General features: G+C 38.8%; 1 protein-coding gene across 1 annotated transcript in view; it reads left to right on the top strand.

Moving 5' to 3' along the window:
* Positions 1-24010, top strand: part of PKP2 (plakophilin 2) — a 91107-nt gene that overhangs the window by 38630 nt on the left and 28467 nt on the right. The window contains exons 5-6 of the mRNA XM_004771822.3: positions 4531-4738; positions 13871-14048. Coding sequence (XP_004771879.1) covers positions 4531-4738; positions 13871-14048 — 386 coding nt within the window. The remainder of the gene's footprint in view (positions 1-4530; positions 4739-13870; positions 14049-24010) is intronic.

The raw sequence follows: 24010 nt of genomic DNA on the forward strand, positions 1-24010 counted from the left end.
GTAATTCACCCAAGTGGTGTGACACAAAAACTTGAACACAGACTTTGAACTCTTTTATCCTTACCTCTCAACATTACTCATATTCATGCAATTTTAAAGACCTATTAGTACTGCTAAAGTGTCTTGAATCTACCCACATCTTTCCCTCCCTGCTCAGTGCTACTGTGCTAATCCCTTTCTGAGATGTTTTCTGTTAATCCAGCTGCTTCATGCTTAATTTCCCTTCCCTCCTCCTCCTCCTCCTCCTCCTCTTCTTCTTCTTCTTCTTTTGTTGAAGATTTTATTTATTTAATTGACAGACCGAGATCACAAGTGGGCAGAGAGGCAGGCAGAGAGAGAGAGAGAGGAGGAAGTAGGCTCCCTGCTAAGCAGAGAGCCCATTGCGGGGCTCAATCCCAAGATCCTGGGATCATGACCTGAGTGGAAGACAGAGGCTTAACCCACTGAGCCACCCAGGCTTAACCCCTTCTGATACAGTCGCCTCACAGCATGGAGGGAGACATTTCCAATAGCAGCCCCGCTTGCCGGTAGAAGAAAGGACAAACCCTTTAATTTAATCTGCCAGTCCCTTCTAAAACTGGCTCTATTTCCATGCCTGTTTCAAATTTCATCACTAGAGTATTGACTGCCATAGCTGTCTTACAGAATCTTATTATAAACTCATAGGAATTCATTACTTAGAATTTGAGAAAGTAAGACACAAAAAAAGAAAAAAAACATACCCACAATTCCCACTCTGGTTATCATTTTGGTTTTGTCCTCTAACTTTTAAAATCTGTATATGTACATAGCTGTGATCAAATTGGATATGTAGCTTTGTTTGTATGGATTTTTTTGGCTTGATTTTTTTTTAATGTGCAAATGTATGCTTGTTTAAAAAAATAAAAAATAATAAGCTGCTTTCATAACTTATACCGCCATCATTTCTACCAAACACCCTGATTTCATTTCTTTTTTTATGTATGTGTTTAAATGGAAATATATAGATATTGTATGGTTTTTTCAGTAACACTGTATCATAAGCATTTTGTTTTAACATTAGCAGTATTTTGCATACCTCATATTAATGGTGGCATATTAGTGGTGATAGTAGTAGCTACCATGTGTTGAGTGACTACTGTATACCTAGCATGCAGATTGCTATTCTTAGATAATCTCCCTTTGACTGGTGAGGGAACTGTAATGCCTAATAAAATACTGGACAATTCTAACATTGCTCTGCCTCTCCCATGGAAAGCTCAACATAAGGATATGTGACAGTCATTAACCAGTCTTCCCCTGTTGTTGGACATTTATGGTTTCAAATTTTTCACTATTATAAATAATGTAGTTACAACTATGTGTGTATACATTTCAAATTTTTTCCTAGTGAAGGTTATTGGAAGAGAATATTTTTACAGTTTTTGATACATACTTCCAATTGCCTTCCTGAAAGGTTATACCAATTTACGGGAGTGATTAACGCTAATGGGAAAGAAAATAGAGAAGGGGGGGTGACATTTCACAGAGGTGACATTTGAGCCAGCTCATGCAAAATGAGTAGGGCTTTGCCGGAAGTTAGGCATAGTGGTCAGAGCATTCCAGACAGGAAAGAAAGAGAGAGCAAAGGCACCAGCACACAAGAGAGCCGTTGCCCCAGAGGAGTCAGTCCATTCCCCCCTGCTTATTTGCCACCGGAAATCCTCATCATTTATTTTATAGTTGGCAGGAAAGAGAAACAGAATAGAGTCCTTCCATATATTTAGAAACCATTTCAAATGAAAGCTCTTTTGAAGTTCTGAGACATTCATGTTCATCTGTTTCTTTTTTCCTTTCCCCAAAAGAGAACAAATCCCCTGAGGATTCGGTACAACTGGGAAAGACATGCAGCCTCTCTGGTCCCTTCTGCTTCCCTGAATTTAAAGGGGACAAGGGCAATACATTTGACATTGGCCCTAATGTATATAGGATCCATCACCAACCATTCTTCTAGTTATACGCAATAAGGAGAATGTCATCAACTTCCTGCATTTGATACTGATTTTGTATCAATCTGCTTGATAAAATGTATAAAAGTAACTAAAGGCTATTTTTAAGTTTAGGCTAGGTGTTAGACACTAGGGAGTCAAATTCTCCAGTAACTAGAGCTGTTGCAGATTTCAGCCTTTATCTGAGCATGGTGTGTCTGCAATGCCTTCTTTACGGGCTGGAGCAAGCACTGAAAGCCAAAGGGATAGAGGTGACAGGGTAGGGGAAGCTTACCCTGCCTCCCCTGCCGCCTGGTCAGGGCGATGGACGCTTCCCCATGCCACTTCTCACTAGTTCTATAATCACATCTGGAAGTGAAATATGGCCAGTAAGCCACTTCGCATCATATTTTGAAGAAGGCAACTTAATAAATTATAAATTAGGTAATAGAATATTTCTAAAGTTTGCAAAGTACTTAGGACAAAGAGGATTTTCTTTTCACATCTGATGGTTATATTGCTGGTGTGAAGATTTAGTATAGGTGGCATTTATTAAGTTTACAGAGTGTCAATTCAACCACCTTAAAACCTAACTATGAAATAGGAATTGATGGAATTGGGGAACCATGTGAGTTACAGACTGTTTTAAAATAAATTGTGCCTTTCTGCTTTTAAGGAAGTATAATAATGGGAATAGATGAAGTGATCAAATAGATGATCTGTTGGATGAGAATTAATTGATAGCTAAGAAATCTTTCTCATTCGCATTCTCACACAAATATATTATAATGGCTCTAGACATAGCCCAACAAAACTGCTGTGACCAGTCTACCAGTTGGATCCTGTTTACCAGAAGACGACTTCTCTCCTCTCTCTCTCTCTTAAGACAAGAAGGGGGCAGGAGGTTGGGCAGAAGGAGAAAAAAAGAGAGAATCTTAACTGGGCTCACTGCCCCCTGTGGAGCTGATGGGGGGCAAGATCCCACAACCCTGAGATCACGACTGAGCCGAAATCAAGATTCGGATGCTTACCTTACTGAGTCACCCAGGTGCCCCAAGAGTACTTAATCTTGTAAGATTCTTAACAAGCTATTAAGTAGATAACATATATGAAATCTAACACTGTGCCAACACCTGGAAGTAGGTGGAGTCATTATCTTTGTTTTATTAATATTATCATGGTTATTATTTTTAAACCTCAACTTTTGTTCGTGCCTTCCCTGTCTTCTTCCCAATCCTAACAAAGGAAGATGTCCAATTGGAAGATTATGTCTTAAATACCATTTATCTATGACAGGGACCCTGGAATTTGATGATACAGAGAAAATATGCAAAGGTGTTATGATGCCCAGAGCATGAACTGTTCTGCAGTGATGAACTTGATGATGGTGATGAACTTGATCTGAAAGGGAAACTCCTGCTGATTCACAACAATAGTTAATATCCTAAAAATTTTTGCATTAAGATGGTGAAAATGACTGGGATCTTTATCAAAAGTTCTTACTAAAAATTTCTGGGGGTGCCTGCGTGGCTCAGTCAGTTAAGCCTCAGACTCTTGATTTGGGCTCAAGTCATGATCTCAGGGTCATGCAGTCGAGCCCTGCGTCAGGCTCTATGCTCAGCTTGCTTGGGATTTCTCTTTCTTTCTCCCTCTGTTCCTTCCTGTTCACGCTCTGTCTTGCTCTCTCTAAAACAAACAGATTTTTCTGCATCAGATTTTAGTGAAAGTCTATGAGAAGGAAAACCCTCAGTCTGCAACTTGACATGTTTCTTCAGCAACCCCCTGTCCACCTCTTGATTTTTTTAGTTAATACTTGTAGCCTGAGATACAAAATCACTTTACTCAGATTGCCATTATTTGACCTCTTCTTGGACAACCATCCATTTCAGAATCTAAACTATTTTTCTATTCCTCATTCTGGCCCTGCCTGTAACAGACCGCACATTCTTTCCTGCATATTTGGATTGGAGAAATGTTTTTAAAATAGCATCTCAAGAAGTATAAAATTGCATTATTTACTTAAAATGCTTGCATAATTTTTATATAAACCTTTTTTAAATACCCAAAGCAATTGACCGTAAAAATAGCTGGCATTTAGGATTAGTTTGCAGTGCTGCTACCATTGCTGTGGTATGTGAATCTTTATTTCTACCATTAATGAAGATGAGCTGTATTTGTTTATGTTGACCCTAAAATTGTGTCCTGGAAAAAAACCTCATGTGATGTGCTGTTCTCCCATAAAATTCCTTGTCCCCTGCATTCCCATCCTTCTTCATTATGCTCAAGGCTTTTATAACTTAACTCTTTCTATCCATTTCACTATCACTTACCCAGCTTCTATCACTTTACCTTCCTCTTCAATTATCTCATAGGCTCCAGTCTTCTCAAATTTATTGTTAGCTTCTGGTTGAGAGTTACTGCCTTATAGCAGGTATATATTGTATGCTGTGAGTTTCAGATTGTTTCTCCATTGGTGTTTGATGGGAGTTCTCATACACACTAGTGAACTTCATCTGTTGATTCGTATTACAACCAGTGTCTTTAATGCCACATCAGAATAAATACACATCCATTTCCTCCCCAGGTTAATCAGCTTCGTGGCATCCCCAAGCTGCTGCAGCTCCTTAAAGTTCAGAATGAAGATGTTCAGCGAGCCGTGTGTGGGGCCTTGAGAAACTTAGTGTTCGAAGATAATGACAACAAGTTGGAGGTGGCTGAACTCAATGGGGTACCTCGGCTGCTCCAGGTGCTGAAGCAAACCAGAGACTTGGAGACTAAAAAGCAAATAACAGGTAGTGCTTACAGAATATTAAAGGATGTAGAACAGGGTACCCCAGCTGGTTATGTTATGCCATCTGTTTTTTCTTAAGCTTTCTGAAACCAGTGGTTGATGGGCTCATCATTATCCAAGAGGTGGATTTCAAGGGACACTGTCACGCTGCTGAGTTAGACCCCAGATTCAGGTCAGGTTTGAACTCTTTTTTACCTGACGGGGAAATTATTTTGAGCCTTTTGCTCAATATTTTTCATTCAAAACTGTGACTTTGACTACATGTTTTTAAAACAACTTTGCAAGTCTCACTGTCTGGAAACCCTGCATCAGCTTACTAACGGCCAACTGTGTAGTTTGAGGATGTGTGAGCTTTCAGTATTGCCTTGGGTGCCCAAGGCATTCATTCTGAAGAGAACCAATAGGAACCACACCCAGTTATTTTTATTATATACTCCACAATCCACTCACTGGATCTATGCAAAGAAAGCATATCAGGGCATGCCCAAGTGTAGAGGGTCAATTTAATCAAAGAGTCAAAATGCAAGAAATGTTGTTTCCCAATCCTTCCATTGTCTGGACCCCTCAAAATACCTGCTCCCTAGCCACCTGTCCCTGCACCCTAAAAAAAAAAAAAAAAGATGAGAGTAGCTGGATGTGTTTTTTTCTAGTTGTCTACTTCATATTTCAGAATACTGATTTGCACAAATATCTTCTTTCTGCCCAAGAGATTAAAAGGATGAAATAATCTGAGAGCATTAAAGCAACAGTTTTAGTAATCCTTGAAACATAGAGAAGAAATATCTAGTTTCATTTAATGAACAATCCATATGATAGAGGAGAAAATGTTTCATTGATGTTCAAGTTCACCCTCCTCACCATTGTCATCAGCTCCCTGCACACACTGCAGACAGCAATTGTCAGTAGGATTGCCCTGGGGAAACTTTAATTAAGTAGCGTCAGTGGCCCAGGTGGTAAACATACATTTTTAATTTAATTATCACGGAAAGGTTTTGAGGTATTTTTAGGTATTATTGGGTGATTAAATCTCACTTTTATAGATGAGAAAAGTAAAGCCCAAAGAAGTTAACCCTTTTTAATATAACCTATAAGAGTCCTTTTAAGTAATAATGCTTGAGAGTGTTATTTATTTTCAAGGGGGTATTTTACAAATACTATTTTAAATTGAATATATTCTGCACTTCTGCCATGTCCACTTTACCATAGAGCAGTTCTTTTTTTCTGTAGAAATGTTGTCATTCTATCTTCTCTCCCCACTTATATCTTAAAATAATCACATATTTTTCTATCTTGCTATATTTTAATTTTATAAAACTATATGAAGTGTCATACCATGCTGTCATGGCAAGCTATCATTTCCCATGAAAAATTTCCTTCCATATTTGTGACTTACATTAAAATACCTACAGAAACTAGGAGTGATCTTACTCGTTCATGGATTCATTCATTCATTCAGCTGGTATTTATAGGGCTGCCTTCCAGGGCCAGGCAATGAGAACCAATCTAGAGAGGTTGTAGATGTTCTCTTCCCTCTACTAAAAGATGAACAATTATGTGATGATAGGCGCATTAAAAAAAACAAAACAAAAGCCATACCTCATAATTAGAACCTAACATTTTCTTCATTAAAATATAGTAATGACAACCATAAGAGAGAATCAAACAGACAAACTGTTCTACGGTCAAAAAAAGAGTTCACAAAGGAGATATGTTTCCTTGTGGACTTTTAAAAAAGGCTAGGATACCCGTTTACTGGTGTTTTGAAGGAGAAAGGAAGTTATTCCCAGCAAAGTGAACATCATTAGCAAAGCAAAAAAGCAAAAAGAAGCTGCTGGTCATTTTGAGGGAGTGGTATAATAGAGTACTGAGGTTAGGGTGTATTGTAGCTCGAGAGCTTGGGAGGATTTGTGGGTGTGTGTCAAGGAAGTAATCCATTAAACCACACTTCCTCTTTTTTGTTCCGCTGATAGAAAACTACCATCAGAGAACATTCTGTGGAATTAATGCCATAGGAACTGTTATCTTTAGATAATTTACAGAGCTGATAAATAGAGGTTTATTGTGCAATTTCTCACGAATTCTAGAACAAGCCAAACACCCCTACCAGAGGGTGCTCATTACATGCTAATTGAATTGAGTTGATACTTGAATGTTTGATACAAATCCTTCCAAATAACTTCCTTTAGCTCTATTAATAGAAACAGCTAAGTAAGTGCTTTCAGGACCTTAGAAATAAATTGTTGACTTAATGTAGACATGTTTATATCTTTGTTTAGAAACACAAAATGAGCAACCATATATGTGAATCTTTTCTTATCTATTTGGTGGATATCTTTTTATTGAGCCCCTTTTACGTGCTAGTCCCTAAGTTAGGACTTTCCATTTTGCATCTTTGTGCCCCCTGACATCTCCTTAAGGCATTATTGATGGTTGCCACATGATCAGCAGGGGGAAGTAGATTGCCCAGGATTACACAACTGACAGAGCACAAGGCCCAGATGCGAACCTAGCTTTATCTGGGTGTTTTGCTCTTTGAAAGTGGCTCCCACCTACTGTTTTGAGGGCAGAAAGTGACTCATTTTTACACTTCTTTGGGAAAGGGTTTGTCTTTAAGAATCTCAGATCAGAGACCTCTTTCCCGCTTCTCTGAGCCTTCCTCTCTCCCCACTTACCACTGGCATGCTCCAGTCATCTTCACGCCTCTGGTCTACTATTGCGGTCGCTTCTTACCTGCCCTCTGATTCAGTATTGTGCATTCCCACTCGATTCACCACTCTGAACCTAGTAATTTCTTTCTAATATGAAAATACTGCCCTACTGTGTTCCCCATTAGCTCTAAGACAGGGTGCATGCTGTGGAGTATGCCACACAACAATTTTATAATGTGAGCCTGGTGACCAGGGGCAGCAGTGTCTCCTCTCATACCCTTCCAGCCCAAGTTCTAAAATCCTAGAGGATTAGCTGGTCTGTTCCATGTCTTGGTGTCTTTGTGTCTGCTGTCTCTTGGACTAGAATCCTTTTCCACACCTAGATCACCTGGTGAATCCTCTCATCCTTCGAAAGGCGTCTTTTCCTCTGAAGCATTTTCAGATGCTTTTCAGATGAAGCATTTTCAGATCCTATCACACTTTCCTCCCTGTTTCCCGCCATCCCCCCCAGCGGAGTTTTGAAAGAGGGGGCTCCTAATGAACTACTTCTGCATCCTTTAATATTAGGATGTCACTTATTTCATGCCTGTATGTTTATTGCAGTAAAAACAGTGCTACTCTTCTAAGTTTCTCAACAGCTGTGGCTGTATGACTGACTATATAAAAGAGACTTGTGGGGGCTCCCGGATGGTTCAATCCGTTAAGTGTCCGACTCTCAGTTTCACTCAGGTCACGATCTCAGGGTTCTGAGATAGAGCTCCATGTCAGGCTCTGTGCTTACTGTGGAGTCTGCCTCAGATTCTCTCTCCCTCTCCCTCCTACTCACTCTCTCTCAAATAAATAAGTAAAACCTTTGGGGTGCCTGAGTGGCTCGGTTGGTTAAGCGTCTCCCTTCAGCTCAGGTCATGGTCTCAGGGTCCTGAGATCCAGCTCTCTGCTCAGTGGGAAGCTGACTTTTTCCTCTCCCTCTGCCCCTCCCCCTCACTCATGCTTGATCTCTCCAGTGTTCCCTCCCTCTCTCTCTCTCAAATAAAGAATCTTTAAAAATAAATAAATAAAATCTTTTTTAATGAAAAAAGGGAGACTTGTGACCTGGGAATATCTGGATTACACACAAATAAGAGAATCAAGTGTGTTTTTAGATAAGACCCTGTTTTTTCTGGCCAAGATATGAAGCAGTTAACCATCTGATTTCTATACATGCATAAAAGAAGCTGCAGAGCTTTGTTTATTGGGAGAGAAGTCAACTCACTGACCTTCCTGGCATTTTCAGTACCAGCCTAGGGGGAAGCTCTTTCCTTTTCAGATAAAAAGACTTGAGATCAAAGAGTTTCCCTCTGTGAGATTGTTCTCCCTCCCTTACCAAGTGAGCATGGTAATGTACTTTAATTGAAATGAGAACAGTACATACTGATCTCAGAGGTTCATCTTCAGGGTCACTGAGTGATGAGCACTTTCAGGAGTGAGTAGGGCTCTGCCTTGGTAAGAATAAAGCAGGAGATTCTTGTCCTTCTGCTTGTTACATAAGGAAGGGTCAGGATGATTGTTGATGAAATTTGTTGAAAATGCATATTGACTTCTGCATATTTTATGGAAATATTTAATTGGATTGCTATATTTTAGTAGCAGAAACATTCTACTATAAAATATCCATTATGCACCTTTTAAAAATAATTATATATTTTTTTCTGCATTTGTAATGTGCAACAAGTTACCTTGGGTTCATATATGACTTGGACTAAATGGCCTTTGCAATAGTGTGGTATTTCAGGTAAGATTTGCAAAACTTAGGTGAAAGCAGTATATCCATGCAAGGGAAATTATTAAAAAAAAAGAGAGAGAGAGAGAGAGAGAATCCTCCTGGGGCACCTGGGTGGCTCAGTGGGTTAAGCCTCTGCCTTCAGCTCAGGTCATGATCCCAGGGTCCTGGGGTTGAGCTCCACATCGGGCTCTCTGCTCAGCAGGGAGCCTGCTTCCCCCCTCTCTCTCTCTCTGCCTGCCTCTCTATCTACTTGGGATCTCTGTCTGTCAAATGGATAAATAAAATCTTAAAAAATAATAATCCTCCTGTGACCACTTTGCAAAATGAGGCTAAAACACACCGGTTCTCCTTTTCCTCTTCCTGCTCCTCTTTCTCCTTCTGTACTGATAATAAGGATTCATTTAATCATAATACTTGCAGATTTTGCTATCAAAGTATCATGCAGACTTTGCTAAATAACTATATTTCTAGTCCTAAAGGGCAATATTATAAAACATGGATTTTAATATCTTACAAGATCCCTTTACTAAAGTTAGCTATTTTTTGCAAATATCACAGTTGGGAATAAATTTCTGGATAATGCAGTTATTATTATCTCTGTTGTAAGTGCTAATTATTCAAAGTATATCCCTTACCAGAATCCATTTCTCTTTCTTTTTGGCTCAAGTGAGAACTTAGTGATAGAAAATGACAGGCTTATCAGCTGCAGCAAAGAACTATAATAGAGATCTGGGTGCTATGAATAAATTAACTAGAAGTTAAAGGTGAGACCAGTGAAAACCTAAACCCTAATACTATCTCGGGGCATCTAGAATCAGGTCATTGAAAGGAACCTCTATCAAGGGTCATTTGGTCTGTTTGTTTCTCAATGCCAGAAATGGGAATCATTTTTTTTAAAGCAATCCCAGTGTGGAACTCAAACTCATGACCCTGCATTTAAGAGTCATGCACTCTACCGACTGAACCAGCCAGGTGCCCTGGGAAACTTTTTTTTTTTCTTTTGTTAAGATTTTATTTATTGACAGAGACACCATGAGAGAGGGAATACAAGCAGGGGTGGTGGGAAAGGGAGAAGCAGGCTTCCCACCAAGCAGGTAGCTTGAAGCAGGGCTCAATCCCAGGACCCTAGGATCATGATCTGACTCAAAGGCAGACACTTAATTACTGAGCCACCCAGGGACTCCTATTGGGAATCATTTTTAAAATACAGATTCCTAAGATCCATTCTGAGATTCTGGCTAGTGAATTTGGGATGTGGCCCAGAAATATGTGATTCAGATATGCCACGAGCTTCATTTAAAAACTGCTAGTCTAGTGTAGCACTCTAGCTTTAAGATAAAAAAAACCCCTTGTCAGTGTTTTCCCAAAGGATGAGCTCATTTTTTTATCAGCTCCTGCGATAGAACTGGATCTTACAAGCAGATCTTTCTCTTTCCTTCAAAGCTCTCTTAGAAGTTTGTATTTCCAGTAAGCTAGAATCTTTTTCCCTAGAATTTCCACTCATTAGTTCTGGTTTTGCCTTCTTATAGTCACACACATTCACAAAGATATCTAGGTGTTAAATCTGCATTTCTTTCATTACTATGTGTATTAGATTCTAATATTTTTTAGCTTGGATATATTTTTCAAGCAATTGAATCTTTAGTGACTTCTAAGAACTCTCTGTATTAAGGAAATTAACCTTGTGTTGTCATATGTATTTTCCCATTCCGTAGTTGGTCCTTTATTGATTTCGTATGTACATGTAGGAGGAATTTAATCTCGAATCTCAAGTGAACACTTAAGCTCCTTCCTAGCTTCGTGCCATACAAAAATTTGGCAGGCATGACATTTCTATAAGATACCCTACATTAAAAATTCAAAAATTATACTCACACTCACAAACCGGATTCTTTTATAGAAGTAATACCACATGCCCAGCTATAAAGGATATCCGACTTTTGAAGGAAAATTCCACTCCCTTTGTTTAAAATTAATCCTCTTCTGGTTTTTATTGTAAGGTATACTTTTCCTTTGAGTGCCCTGTGTGGTCCTTTTTAAAAAGGAGGAAATGTCATTATGCTTTACATCTTTAAGCCTCTGGCAAGCAGAGACTGTTAATTTGTTTATTTATTTAAAACAGGAAGCTATTTTTTTTTTCCTTTTCTCTCTTTTCTTCTTAACTTTCTTTAGTGGCTTAGAAACCACGCAACTCAACCTCAGAACTGCCTCTAAATTGTTTTCAACCACCTTTGGAGTTTTATTCTGTCACTCCTCCATCCAGTGCCCCTCAAAATGGAGTGGGAGGAATGAAGTTATTGTGTTACAAAACCTGAGACTGAGAGACACTGCTCCTGACTAACCCCCAGAGCCAGTTGGAGCAGGAGAAGACCTCCTCCTGAGCCAGAATGCTGGGCCTCGCCAGACTGAAGACCCAGTGTCGCTCTTTCTGACAGAAGCTCAGCGTAAGCTGCAGTGGAAATTTGGTTATCGTTTCAGAAATTACGTACTGGTACACAGCCAAAGTAAACTGATGAAGGTCAGGAGAGTGTGTCTGGCCTCAAGTGTTCTAAATGGTGGGCCAAGTATTAGTATAGTCTAATAATTAGCACCTTTAACTGCGCAGATGATTATTTCAATCATTAAAATCAGGGCTGATGATATCACCACTGAATTCAGCCCCGCCCCCACCCATAAAAGCACCTTTGCTTTTTTCACTGAGTAGACAGTCCTGTATACCAGTGCTTCCTCTATCTTTTTTGCAGACAAAGCAGTACATTTTTTTTTTTTAAGATTTCATTTATTTATTTGACAGAGAGAAATCACAAGTAGATGGAGAGGCAGGCAGAGAGAGAGAGAGAGAGGGAAGCAGGCTCCCTGCTGAGCAGAGAGCCCGATGTGGGACTCGATCCCAGGACCCTGAGATCATGACCCGAGCCGAAGGCAGCAGCTTAACCCACTGAGCCACCCAGGCGCCCAAAGCAGTACATTTTTAAAAGTTGGAATTACCGACTGGGTGGTGAGGGGAATGAATAGGGAAAATGAAGATTTCTTCTCTTTCTGCCCCTTCTCTTTCTCTGCCCTCCTGGATGCTAGTGAGTTAGTCATTTACTGAGGTGTGAAGGAAGGTAAGGCAACTTTACCCCTCCTGGGAGTCACTGGAATAGCCAGCAAGAGGAGCGTGGTCCTTGCACTGAACCAGAAGTATTTAAATGCCACATTTGTAAGAGAATCAAATCCTCAATGTATGTGCCACTTTGCATTCTTTCTGAGATACCCAGCTTCAGCCTCTGTCTCACAGATGCCCTGGAAGGTACAGTACGCGGTTATCTTCATTTCTTTCAGCATTGGCTAATATAGCCTTTCTCTTTAATGGCGGGTCAGGGGAGAGGTTTCAAGAGGAAAGGGAAGTTGAATGAGGACAGTGGTACCAGCCTTAGACCAAATGCTTTAGGCCATACACGTTGGCAAATCGATCAAATACTCTTGTATCTCCTTCACTGCCAAACTGTAATATAGGAAATACACGAGGTATCTAGCATAAATTCTGGGAGGACAGAAAGTCTACCATTGGGTAGGATTTAGTAAATATTAACTGGTGATGTTGATCAGCCTACTGGAGACCGGTGTGGGTATAGGCAAAGGTTTTCTGTGGGCCCTTCCTGCTCTCACTGGGAGGCAAATACCGGGCAGAAGTTGCAGGTAGTGGGGAGCAGGAGGCAGAGGGAAATATTCTCTCCCTGTTTCTCAAGAGAAAAAAATATGACCCTTTAAAAACACTGAAGTCTTGGGATACCTGGCTGACTCAGCCAGTAGAGTATACAAGTCTTGTTCTCTTGGTTGTGAGTTCGAGCTCCACATTGGGTATAGAGATTTTTTTTTTTTTTGAAGATTTTATTTATTTATTTGACAGACGGAGATAACAAGTAGGCAGAGAGAGAGGAAGGGAAGCAGACTCCCTGCCAAGCAGAGAACCCAATCCGCGGGACTCTATCCCAGGACCCTGGGATCATAGCCTGAGCCGAAGGCAGAGGCTTTAACCCACTGAGCCACCCAGGCGCCCCTCGAGATTACTTTAATAAAAAAAAAAGTTAAATTTTTTTTAAAAAACTAAGTAAATAAAAATAAAAACATTGAAATCTTGGGTCGCCTGGGTGGCTCAATGGATTGAGCCTCTGCCTTCGACTCAGGTCATGATCCCAGGGTCCTGGGATGGAGCCCTGTGTCAGTCTCTGCTCAGCAGGGAGCCCCCCCCCCACCCCGCCACCTGCCTCTCTGCCTACTTGTATTCTCTTTCTGTCAAATAAATAAAATCTTTAAAAAACAAAACAACAAGAACAACAACAAAAAAAAACACATTGAAGTCTTTATTAAAATACGATAATTTTCAGCCTGCATATTGGGTAGACCAGAATTTATTCTCTCAGTGAGGCTAGCCTAATGGTAGGATCTTTTAAGAGAAACAACATAAATGTTAAAGGATTTCTAACTTTCACTCACATTCTGGGTTCATTTAAGCTGGCATAATTTTATAACATAAATCTCTCTCTCTCTCATTACGGATCAGCTTCATTGCCATCTAATAAACTCAAAACCGATTCTTTTGGTTGGAAAAGGTCTGGCTCCCTCCCCCTTTTTTTCGCAACAGCTAGCCACAGCCTGGTGGTATGGGCCCTAATGCATCTTTTCAGCAGTCATTTGACTCATCCCTGCACTGTTTTGATAGTACTCTTTGCTTTTCTAGGTTTGCTGTGGAATTTGTCATCTAATGACAAACTTAAGAATCTCATGATAACAGAAGCCTTGCTTATCCTGACTGAGAATATCATCATTCCCTTCTCGGGGTGGCCAGAGGGAGACTACCCCAAAGCAAATGGTTTGCTTGATTTTGATATATTTTACAACGTCACAGGATGCTTAAGGTAATGCCACTCTACAGATCTTTTTTCTGTATACCTTACATACTGCATCTGGGTTTCTAAAGCTCTACCTCATTACCTGGAGATCCAATAAGAATTATAAAGATCCCTCTAAATACAAGAAGCGTGTCCTTTCCCATTTTACCAGTGGGGCATGTAGAGACAATGAGAAAGGTAAAGTAAGAACACAATATTGTTTCTAGGCATGTTTGATGTCAGCAGCTACCCACATTAGCTCACAAGAGAGAGGCTATCAGTTCCAATAAAGAAAACAGAGATGTGAACTGAATACCCAGAATCCCAGGCAGACGGGCCTTCTCTGTCTCCCAGGGTTTAACATAGGCTCCATGCTATTTTTTAATTTACAAAAATCTAATTGACTGATATGGTTAAAATATAATTTTAAACCTAGTGCTTTTATTCTTTTATCTTATACATTATACTAGTCATAACGATTCAATATTTGTATATATTGCAGTCACCACAGTAAGTTGAGATAACATTCATTGGTATGTACTGTTACAGAATTTCTTTTTTCTTGTGATAAGAGCTTTTAAGACTTTTCTCTCTTAGCAACTTTCAAATACGTAATATAGTATTATTAACTATAATTGCCATGCTGTACATTACCTCTTCAGGATTGACTAAGTTGTTTGTTTTTTTATGGCATATGAAAAGTTTATCTCCTTTATGGTTTATTTGGACTTAGTTATTTTATGACTAGAAATTTGTACCTTATGACAGCTTTTACCCATTTTGCCTACCCCTCTTGCTTCTGACAATCCCACCAGTTCTCTGTATCTATGAGCTTGTTTTTGTTAAGTAATCTCTGTACCCAACATAGGGCTCAAGCTCACAACCCTGAGATAAAAGTCACATGCTCCACCAACTGAGCCAGCCAGACACCCCACAACCTTGGTTTTTTGGGGTTTTTTTTTGTTGTTTCTTTTAGATTCCTTTTATAGATGAGATCATACAGTATTTGTCTTTCTCTGTCTGATTTATTTCACTTAGGATAATGCCCTCAAGTTCCATCCATGATGTTGCCAGTGGCAATATTTTTCTTTTGTGGCAACATTCTTTGTTGTTTCTGAATAATATTTTATATATATGTACATACACACATATACATTTTGCTTTTGTGTGTGTATATATATATCAGATTTTATCCATTCTCTTGTCAAAAGATACTTAGCTTGATTTCTTTGTTATTATGAATAATGTCTCAGGGAACATGAGGGTGCATATATATTTTCAAGTTAGTGTTTTCCTTTTCTTTGAATAAATACCCAAAAGTGGAATTGCTCGATTATACAGTAGTTCTGTGTTCGATTTTTTTGTAATGTTTTCCACAGTGGTTGTGCCAACTTAACATTCCTACAGGCACTGCACAAGGTTTGCCTTTTCTCCATATCCTCACCAACACTTGTTATTTCTTGTCTTTTTGAGAATAGCCATACTAACAGGTGTGAAGTGATATCTCATTGTGGTTTTGATTTGCATTTCCCTGGCAATGTTGAACATTTCTTCCTGTGCCTTTTGGCCATCTCTGTATCTTCTTTGGAAAACGTCTATTCAGATCTTCTGCTTATTTTTTAATCAGATTGTGTTTACTATTGAATTGTATGTTCTTCATATATTTTGGATATTAACCCCTTATCAGATATATGATTTGCAGGTATTTGCTCCCATCCCATAGGTGGACTCCTCATTTTATTGATGGTTTTCTTTGCCGTGCAAAAGCTTTTTTGGTTTGACATCATTCCACTTCATTATTTTTGCTTTTGTTACCTTTTATCTTTTTCGTGTCAGATCCAAAAAATAATCACCAAGATTGATGTCAAGAAGCTTACTGCCTATGTTTTCTTCTAGCAATTTTATGGTTTCGGGTCTTATAGCCAAGCCTTTAATCCATTTTGAGTTAATTTTTGTGTATGGTGTGAGATAGTGGTCCAGTTTCATTCTTTTGCATGTGGCTACAGTTTTCTCAGCACCGTTTATTAAAGAGATTTACCTTTCTCCTTTCTCCACTTTCCCAAAGTATTCTTGACTTCTTTGTTGCAAGTTAATTGACCATATATGCTCAAGTTTATTTCTGGGCTCTTTAGTCTATTACAATGATGTTTGTGTTTGTTTTTATGCCAGTACAACTGCTGTTTTGATTACTAGAGCTCTGTAATATAGTTTGAAGTCAGGGAGTGTGATGCCTCTGGCTTTGCTCTTCTTTCTCAAGACTCTTTGGTTATTTGGGGGTCTTTCGTGATTTCATACAAATTGAAGAATTGTCTGTTTGATTTCTGTGAAAAATGCCATTGGAAACTTCATAGGGATTGCATTGACTCTGTAGATTGCCTTGGGTAGAATGGACATTTTAAATATATTGATTCTTCCAATCCATGAGTATGGTATATCTTCCCCTTTATTTATGTCTTCAATTTGTTTCATCAGTGTCTTACTGTTGTTAGTATACAGTTCTTTTGCCTACTTAGTTAAATTTATTCCTAGATGTTTTAAAATAGCTGTAAGGCAACAAAGCCTAAAGAGACAGAAAGTTTTGCCATAAGAATAGCTACCAAAGAAGTTAATTTGATCAGCTTTTCTAAATAGTGGGATGAAAAAGTGCTTGAAATATTTTCTCTCTTGGACTGTCAAATGCCAGCTAAATCAAGAGAAAATAGAAGTACATGCAGGAGGAAGAAAAATGCTAGTCTGAACTTCTCTAAGATCATGCATCTCAAGCTTTCTTATATTTGAAAATAATCATTGTGCTTTATGTGCAAGGTTTAAAAGAAATCAAATGGAAGATATAATCAAGGGGCACCTGGGTGGACTAAGTCACTTAAGCATCCAACTGTTGACTTCAGCTCAGATCATGATCTCAGAGTTGTGAGATCGAGCCCTCTCTCAAAAGGAAAAAGAAAAAAAAAGATGTGGGACTCCTGGGTGGCTCAGTCGGTTAAGCCGCTGCCTTCGGCTCAGGTCATGATCCCGGGGTCCTGGGACTGAGTCCTGCATCAGGCTCCTTGCTCAGCAGGGAGCCTGCTTCTCTCTCTGCCTCTGCCTGCTTGTGCTTGTGCGCTCGCTCTCTTTCTCTCTCTCTCTCACAAATAAATAAATAATAAATAAAATCTTAAAAAAAAAAGATGTAATTGAAATTAGGCAGCCCACAAGAGGTTATAATATGTTCCGCTTTTGATATTTTCTCTAGTTACAGTTCATTTTTTGAGGGAATCTAGATGGTAAGTAAGAGAATTTATTATGGTAAAATATTTATCTTATCTTCATAGCTAATCAAACACCGTATCAAATACCAATGTTGTGTAGGCTTTTATGTTACTTACGGAGAATTTCACAAAGATGAATAAGAAAATCCTTAGGGAACTGTTAACCTACCAGGGGCTACAGATGAGCAAAGGAAAGAGAACACAGCTTATGATGAAATATGTTAGATCAATGGCTCCTGGAGCATTAGCACCTGCACCATCTGGAACCTGTTAGAATCCTCAGGTTCCACCCCAGACCTTCTGAATCAGAAACTCTAACTGGGGGGAGGGGGCAGCAATCTAGTTTTAACAAGCCATCCAGGTGATTCTGATGCAGCTGAACCATGGTGTCAGAGGTACAAGGGAAGTGCTGCAGGAATACAAAACAAAGGACCATTCATGCTAGCAGAGTGGAATCAGAAAGACACTATAGAAGAGGTGCCAAAGGAACTGGGCTTTGGTGGATTATTTCAATAGTCAGAAATTCTCTGAGGACTAGAGACTCAAATCCTTAAACAGCAGAAGAGGTGCCTAAATGGTCTCTTTGACTCCGTCTTCTGTACAGTTTGCTAGATCTGCTTTTTTTATTGCACTTTTGATCTAATAACACATTTTGATCTATTTAAAAACATTTTGCATCTCACAATTTCTCTGTAGCTCCCATTGTCGGACTGTGTTACATCAGAGTTCTTAAAGTATCAGGACTCTTTCAACTCAAAATGAGGTTTTCAAACTTGCTAAAGCCAAGTAAGGATTCATTGGCTCCTGTGGGTGAGATGTTGATGGTCACTTGTGGAAGGGAAGGAAGTGCACTAGGAACCATGACCTCCAGGACTAGGACAGAAACTCAACATTCATGGGACTCACTCTGTTTTTAAATTTCTATCTCCTCTGCACTTGCTCTTCTTCTTTCATATGTTGGGCTCATTCTCTACAAATGTGAACAAGCCTGTGCATTCTTTTTACTTTAATCCCTAACACCTAGCAAAGCTTCTGGCATAGAGTAAGCAACTATAAAGTATTGAATGAAAAAATAAAAGAAAGAATGGCCAAATGAAAATACCTGATGAACTGAGTGAATAATCAAGTCTGGCAAGAGCATCAGATTTGTGATGGGAAGTAATCAAACAGAAGTTGGAAACATAGGCTAAGGTCTGATTGTGGGGGCCTTGAAGGTCATGTTAAGGGGTTAATTTTTTTCTTCTGTAAGCAAGATTATCTAGGGTGGGAGGATAGAAATAGGAAGTTCTGTGCGAAGAATAATTATAATATTAACAGGAAAGGTGTACTGAGAAGGTAAATAATGTAATAAAGACAAAGATGTTAGTTTCAAATCTTCCTGCCATTTTCCCTTATGAATGAGGAATAAAAGACTTGGATGGTTTGAGTGAAGCATGCCTTAGCTGACACACACATTCCAGAAGATGTAATAGCTGAATACACTCCCACCAATATGACACCATTTTAGTGTTTGCAAAGCCAATTCAAACCACTGATTTGAACTACTTTTAGAAGCAGAATATAACAAAAAGTCTACCAAATTGAATGTCAATAGTACATGCTTAAGTATCTGTTCTTATTTCATTTCTGTATCTAATTTACAATAATAATAGCTGACATTTATTGTATATTATGTTCTAAAAACTTCTGAATGCTTTATGAGAATTTTCTTAGTTTATTCTTACCGTAGTCCTTGTAAAACAAGATTTCTCCATTTTATAGTTGAGGGGTTCAGATAGGTTAAGTGGTATTTCCAACATCATGCAGCTAGCAAGAGACAGCTGAAATTCAAATCCAGGAAGCCTATCTCTAAAGCCACATATATTCATATGTTCGTGTTTGTCACATTTCTACAGACTGTGCTGATGTGGATGAAACCTCTACCCTTGGGCCCCTGGGTTGCTCAGTAGGTTAAGCCTCTGCCTTTGGCACAGGTCATGATCTCAGGGTCCTGGGATTGAGCTCCACATCGGGCTTTCTGCTTGGCAGGGAGCCTGCTTGCCTCTCTCTCTGCCTGCCTCTCTGCCTACTTGTGCTCTCTCTCTCTCTCTCTCTCTGTCAAATAAATAAATAAAATCTTAAAAAAAAAAAAAAATCTGTCCTTCACAGCCTACCTCACACAGCTGGGTAGACCAATTTATACTCACATTCAAGTCTTCTTCAGGGCATTGCATCTGTGTCTCATTGGTTTTATAAGTTCTATGCAAATAGAACTCTGCATTTCACAGAAGCGAGAAGATACAAAGAATGAAGCCTATGAAGTGGGCGACATTTCCAGGAAAGGAGAAGGCATTGTAGGCAACAATGTTGTCACAATGAGTATAAAAGCCACTAGGAGAAACCCGCAGAATGCAAGAAGAGCCTTCTAGGGAACCTGTGATCAAATAGTCTCAATTTCCATAACAATAGAGGTGTCTGCCCTGTAGTTGTTTATTTATGACCACAGCTTCTCAAAACAGATTTTAAGATGAGTGTTAACTGGTTCTTACAAAAGTGAATCTTGCTGAATAAGAAGATCATGATGTTAGCAAGTATCTTAATTGCTCTAAGTTTATTTGAGGTATTCTCTCCTGCAGTGAGTGCAGAGCCAACAATGAATTGGCAACATGAGCAACATCTTTGGCACTGTGGTTGACTCAGTGCAGCTAAATTTTTTTAATCTCCTCAGAGAAAAACTGCATACACCAGTGACTTTTTTTCTTTAGTAATGTGACACTGAGATCAGTTTTGAGAGCGACTTCACTTGGTCTGCCTAGAGCAATGGTTTAGTGAATCTGCTCTGCAGGTAAGATGTTTGCGTTGTTAATGAACTTGCTTTGCAGCAGTGGCTCTGGCTCTGGCCACCTGGAGCTGGTACAGTGAGACTGCATTCCCACAAGAGAACGTGCAAAGTTTATCCTTTGAAAAGACCAACACTGTCAGGTCCAGGATATTTGTCGGATATCAGCCCTATCTACAGGATTAGCATCTGTCCGCAGCAGCATTTTCCATGCATGGGCCTTGGTGCTTTCTTTAGGTCCCTTTGGAATTAACATACTTATAACAACTGAAGTTACTCACTGAAAGGTGATACATATTTTGCAAAGAGGAAACATCTTAAACAATATTATGCTAGCAATAATAAGTAGTAAACTCCAAGCTAGGAGAGGAAAAGTAAAATAGTACATTCCCAATTTGTGCTAGAGCCAGCAAAAGCAATAGTATGCATCTCTTAGTAACTCCACAGACAGTGACATCATGTTGGTAGTTTGAAATTGGCCACAGTGGGAGTATTTACACCACAGAAATTGGCAAATGTTACAAGTCAGAGGTCTCCTCACTCCCTTGCCCCTAGAAAACTGTTGGGACACCTGAGTGGCTTAGTTGATTAAGCGTCTGCCTTCAGCTCAGGTCATGATCCCTGGGTTCTGGGATCGAGCCCCACATCAGGCTTCCTGCTTGGCAGGAAGTGTGCTTCTCACCTTGCCTGCCATTCCCCCTGCCTGTGCTCTCTCTCTTTCTCTCTCTCTGACAAATAAATAAATAAAATCTTAAAAAAAGAAAGAAAAAAGAAAACTGATTCTTCAATAAAAATCTATCAGCAGGCCACTCACTGGCACTGAATTTCTGTTCGCTAATTAACATCAAAATGTGGGTAATTAGAGTATAAGCATATATATTTTTTCTATACACATCCCTTTTCAAAGAAGAAACCGTTCCTTTGTTTTCTTGGAAGGTATCACAAAGCTTCAGCATTTTCCTTTGTTTGAGTGGAGAAAACATGTTAAAATGACCCATTCATTTTTTTTTCCAAATTATTTTCATTTACTTAAGGTGAGAAGTGTGCCATTATTTGACAGTTGATAATTTTTTGCAATCAATAGGCTACTCTTTCAGATATTTCAGATTCCAAAAGATTTATATGACAATCATAGAATTGTAAATTACCAAAAAGCATGAGCTGCCTTCTTTGATTTAACACCCCTCCTACGTGCACACTCACTGTAATGAGCCCCTGCTTTTCTATTTAGTATGGGTAACATCTTGGGAGTTGATGTGACATGACTGTCAAATCTGTGTGTTCCACCTCGCGGATTGGGACACCTTTGGAAGACCTTTGGATGTGACAAATAAAACCAATACTTATTATCAGGAGGAAGTTTGAAATTTCTACCAAAGATTTATCATTATTTCTCCATTCCTCCATGTCATTCCCATTGTTTCTTTCTTTCGTTTCTCCTTTCCTTTCTTCCCTTGTCTTTCCTGATTCTTTGCTCTCTTAAAGAAGAAGGGGCTGAAAGAATCTACAGGTTAGAAATGAAAGTGCCTCCAGAGTTCCATTTGGACTGAAATGGACAGGTATAAGACCATGGAGAATGGTGGAAGCTGTCAGAGTAGAGAATGGGAAAAATATCCTTTTTCCAAGAGCAGTGAGGTTCAAAGTTCTGGAAGACACATTAGACTGAACACAAACACATCTCAGCAGTCTCTCTTAGCAGTCTCCTTCTTCATCTTGAAATTGACAGTGACTCTCCCAAATTATAGAACCATTATCGGAAACTTGAGAAAGGAAACTAGTCCAACTTTCTTGATATTTTACCATTTGGTCTGTCTTTCCTCTTCCTCTTATCTAACACTGTATTTGTTCCTTGGATGCCTGCTATATTCAAATCTCTTCCCGCTACAGCAGAGGGACACCCTTATAAAAGGAGATTTCCCTTACAAATTGTAAGGGAATGTAAATGTCTCTCACAAAAGGGTGATTTCTGCTTGGTTTGCAGAACTTCTCCTGTGTTTGCTATTTCTTAAAAATAACCAGCTTAAAATAACATGACAAAGAGGCCTTTTTGGGGTGGCAAAACTTGCTCCCCTATACCATAAATAATGGAATTGGCAATATTTCTAGCAATGTTACACTATCATTCATAATTGTATTTTATATGTTGTGTATTTTAGATATTGTGGGGGCCAAGGATAGGCCACACTGAGATGGGCCACTTGACATGAAGATTATTTTGAGCTGAAGGCAATCAAGACCCTGTGTGCTCAAGAGAAATTTTTGCCTCTTTGTTAACTACATAGAAAACTCTAAATTGGCGGTCTTTCCCAGAATAAGGGTTATTAGCAGCGATAAATTTTATCTGAGTGTCCCATCTGTGTGGCAGGACAAACATCTAATTACTGAACATCTGCTCTTCTTTTCATCCTGTCAATTGCATTCCTTTCTTCTGAAGTCCCAGGCCCCTACCCCTATGTCCTCAGTTTAGAATAACATATATTAAAAAAAAAAAAAGAAAAAAAGAATAACATATGTACTTCATTTTGCCTGTCTTTAGAATTTCCATGGCTATGTGGACTCTCTGTACATATGCTATTTGATTTTCTCCTCTTTATCTGTCTCTTTTCAATTTGATTTTTCGTCCAGCTAAAAGGACCCCAAAGGGGACAGGAACTCTTGATTCCTAATAAAATACAAACAAATGTCTAGTTTTATGAGATACATTGTTGTGTAATTTTCTCTTCAAATGAATTTAAAAGATTTAAGTGGTATTTAAATAGGTATATAAAATCCTGAGTTATAAAAAATGATTGTTTATAAGTAAAATCCCAGGGTTTTTAGGTCATCAGTTTGAAATCTCTCAACAGTAATTAGGTTAGTAAAGCAAACAAATCAAACATCAAACCAAGCAAATACGGCTATGCTAACCTGATCACCTCTCTCTGATCTTCCTGAATCCAGTGCTTTTAAGAGTTTAGGTTGCATTAGAATTGTCCGTCAGCACAACTACAATGCTAGCAAATGTCTTAGTTCTTCAAACTAAATTTTCCACTATCCTATTCATGCCCTTAGCAGATAGGTTCAGATTAGGAGTTGTACTTCTCAGTAATTATGTGACATTTCTCTTTGCCGAAGAAACTCTTTACTGGTATCCCAGGCTCAGCCTTGGGGTGACTATTAAGAATACATGAATAGAACTAATGTGGAGGTAGAAAAAACAAGGTAACAGAAGAATAATTTTTATTATATCAAGAGGACTGTATTTGCTTGCCTTTCTGTGTATCAGTCAGTATGTGACTTGGGTCCTGAACAACAACAAAAAATTCCCAAGAAGGACTTTGTCAGAGATTTTTTAAAACATCCTATGTTTGTTTGTTTGTTGAGGTATAATTGACACATTAGTTTCATTACAACATAATGAATTTATATTAGTAGACATTGTGAAATGATCACCACAGTTAGTCTGATTAACATCTGTCCCCATGTATAGTTAACAGATTTTTTTTTTCTTGTGTTAGACCTTTCAAGATTTACTCTCTTAGCATCCTAGTGTTTAAAAAAAAAAAAAAAAACTGGTATAGCTTAAATTGGAAGTAGTTTATTACTATATCTTAGGTCACTGAAAATCTTTTTTTAAAAAAAACTTGACTTTCATCATAGAACTATTAAAAATTTTGAAATTCATCATGATTAAAAAATGAGCAGGTTGTTATATTTGGATAAAGCAGCTGATGACTTTTTTGCTATCCTGTGGTTAAAAATCTGTGCCTGTACTGGAGGTGCAGACCATCTGAGCATCATATGCTTTTACTCTAAGTCTTAAGCTTCTTCATCAATCCTTATCTGGCATCCAAGACATCTCCTTTAGGTGCCAAGAATGTCTATTCAAGTTCCAGTGACTCCCAGGCATATTTTTAAAAATTAGTTTGCTGTTTATAATTGAT

Source organism: Mustela putorius, unplaced genomic scaffold (genome assembly GCF_011764305.1).
Source record: "Mustela putorius furo isolate JIRA1106 unplaced genomic scaffold, ASM1176430v1.1 tig00537227_pilon_pilon_pilon, whole genome shotgun sequence".
Taxonomy (NCBI): Eukaryota; Metazoa; Chordata; class Mammalia; order Carnivora; family Mustelidae; genus Mustela; species Mustela putorius.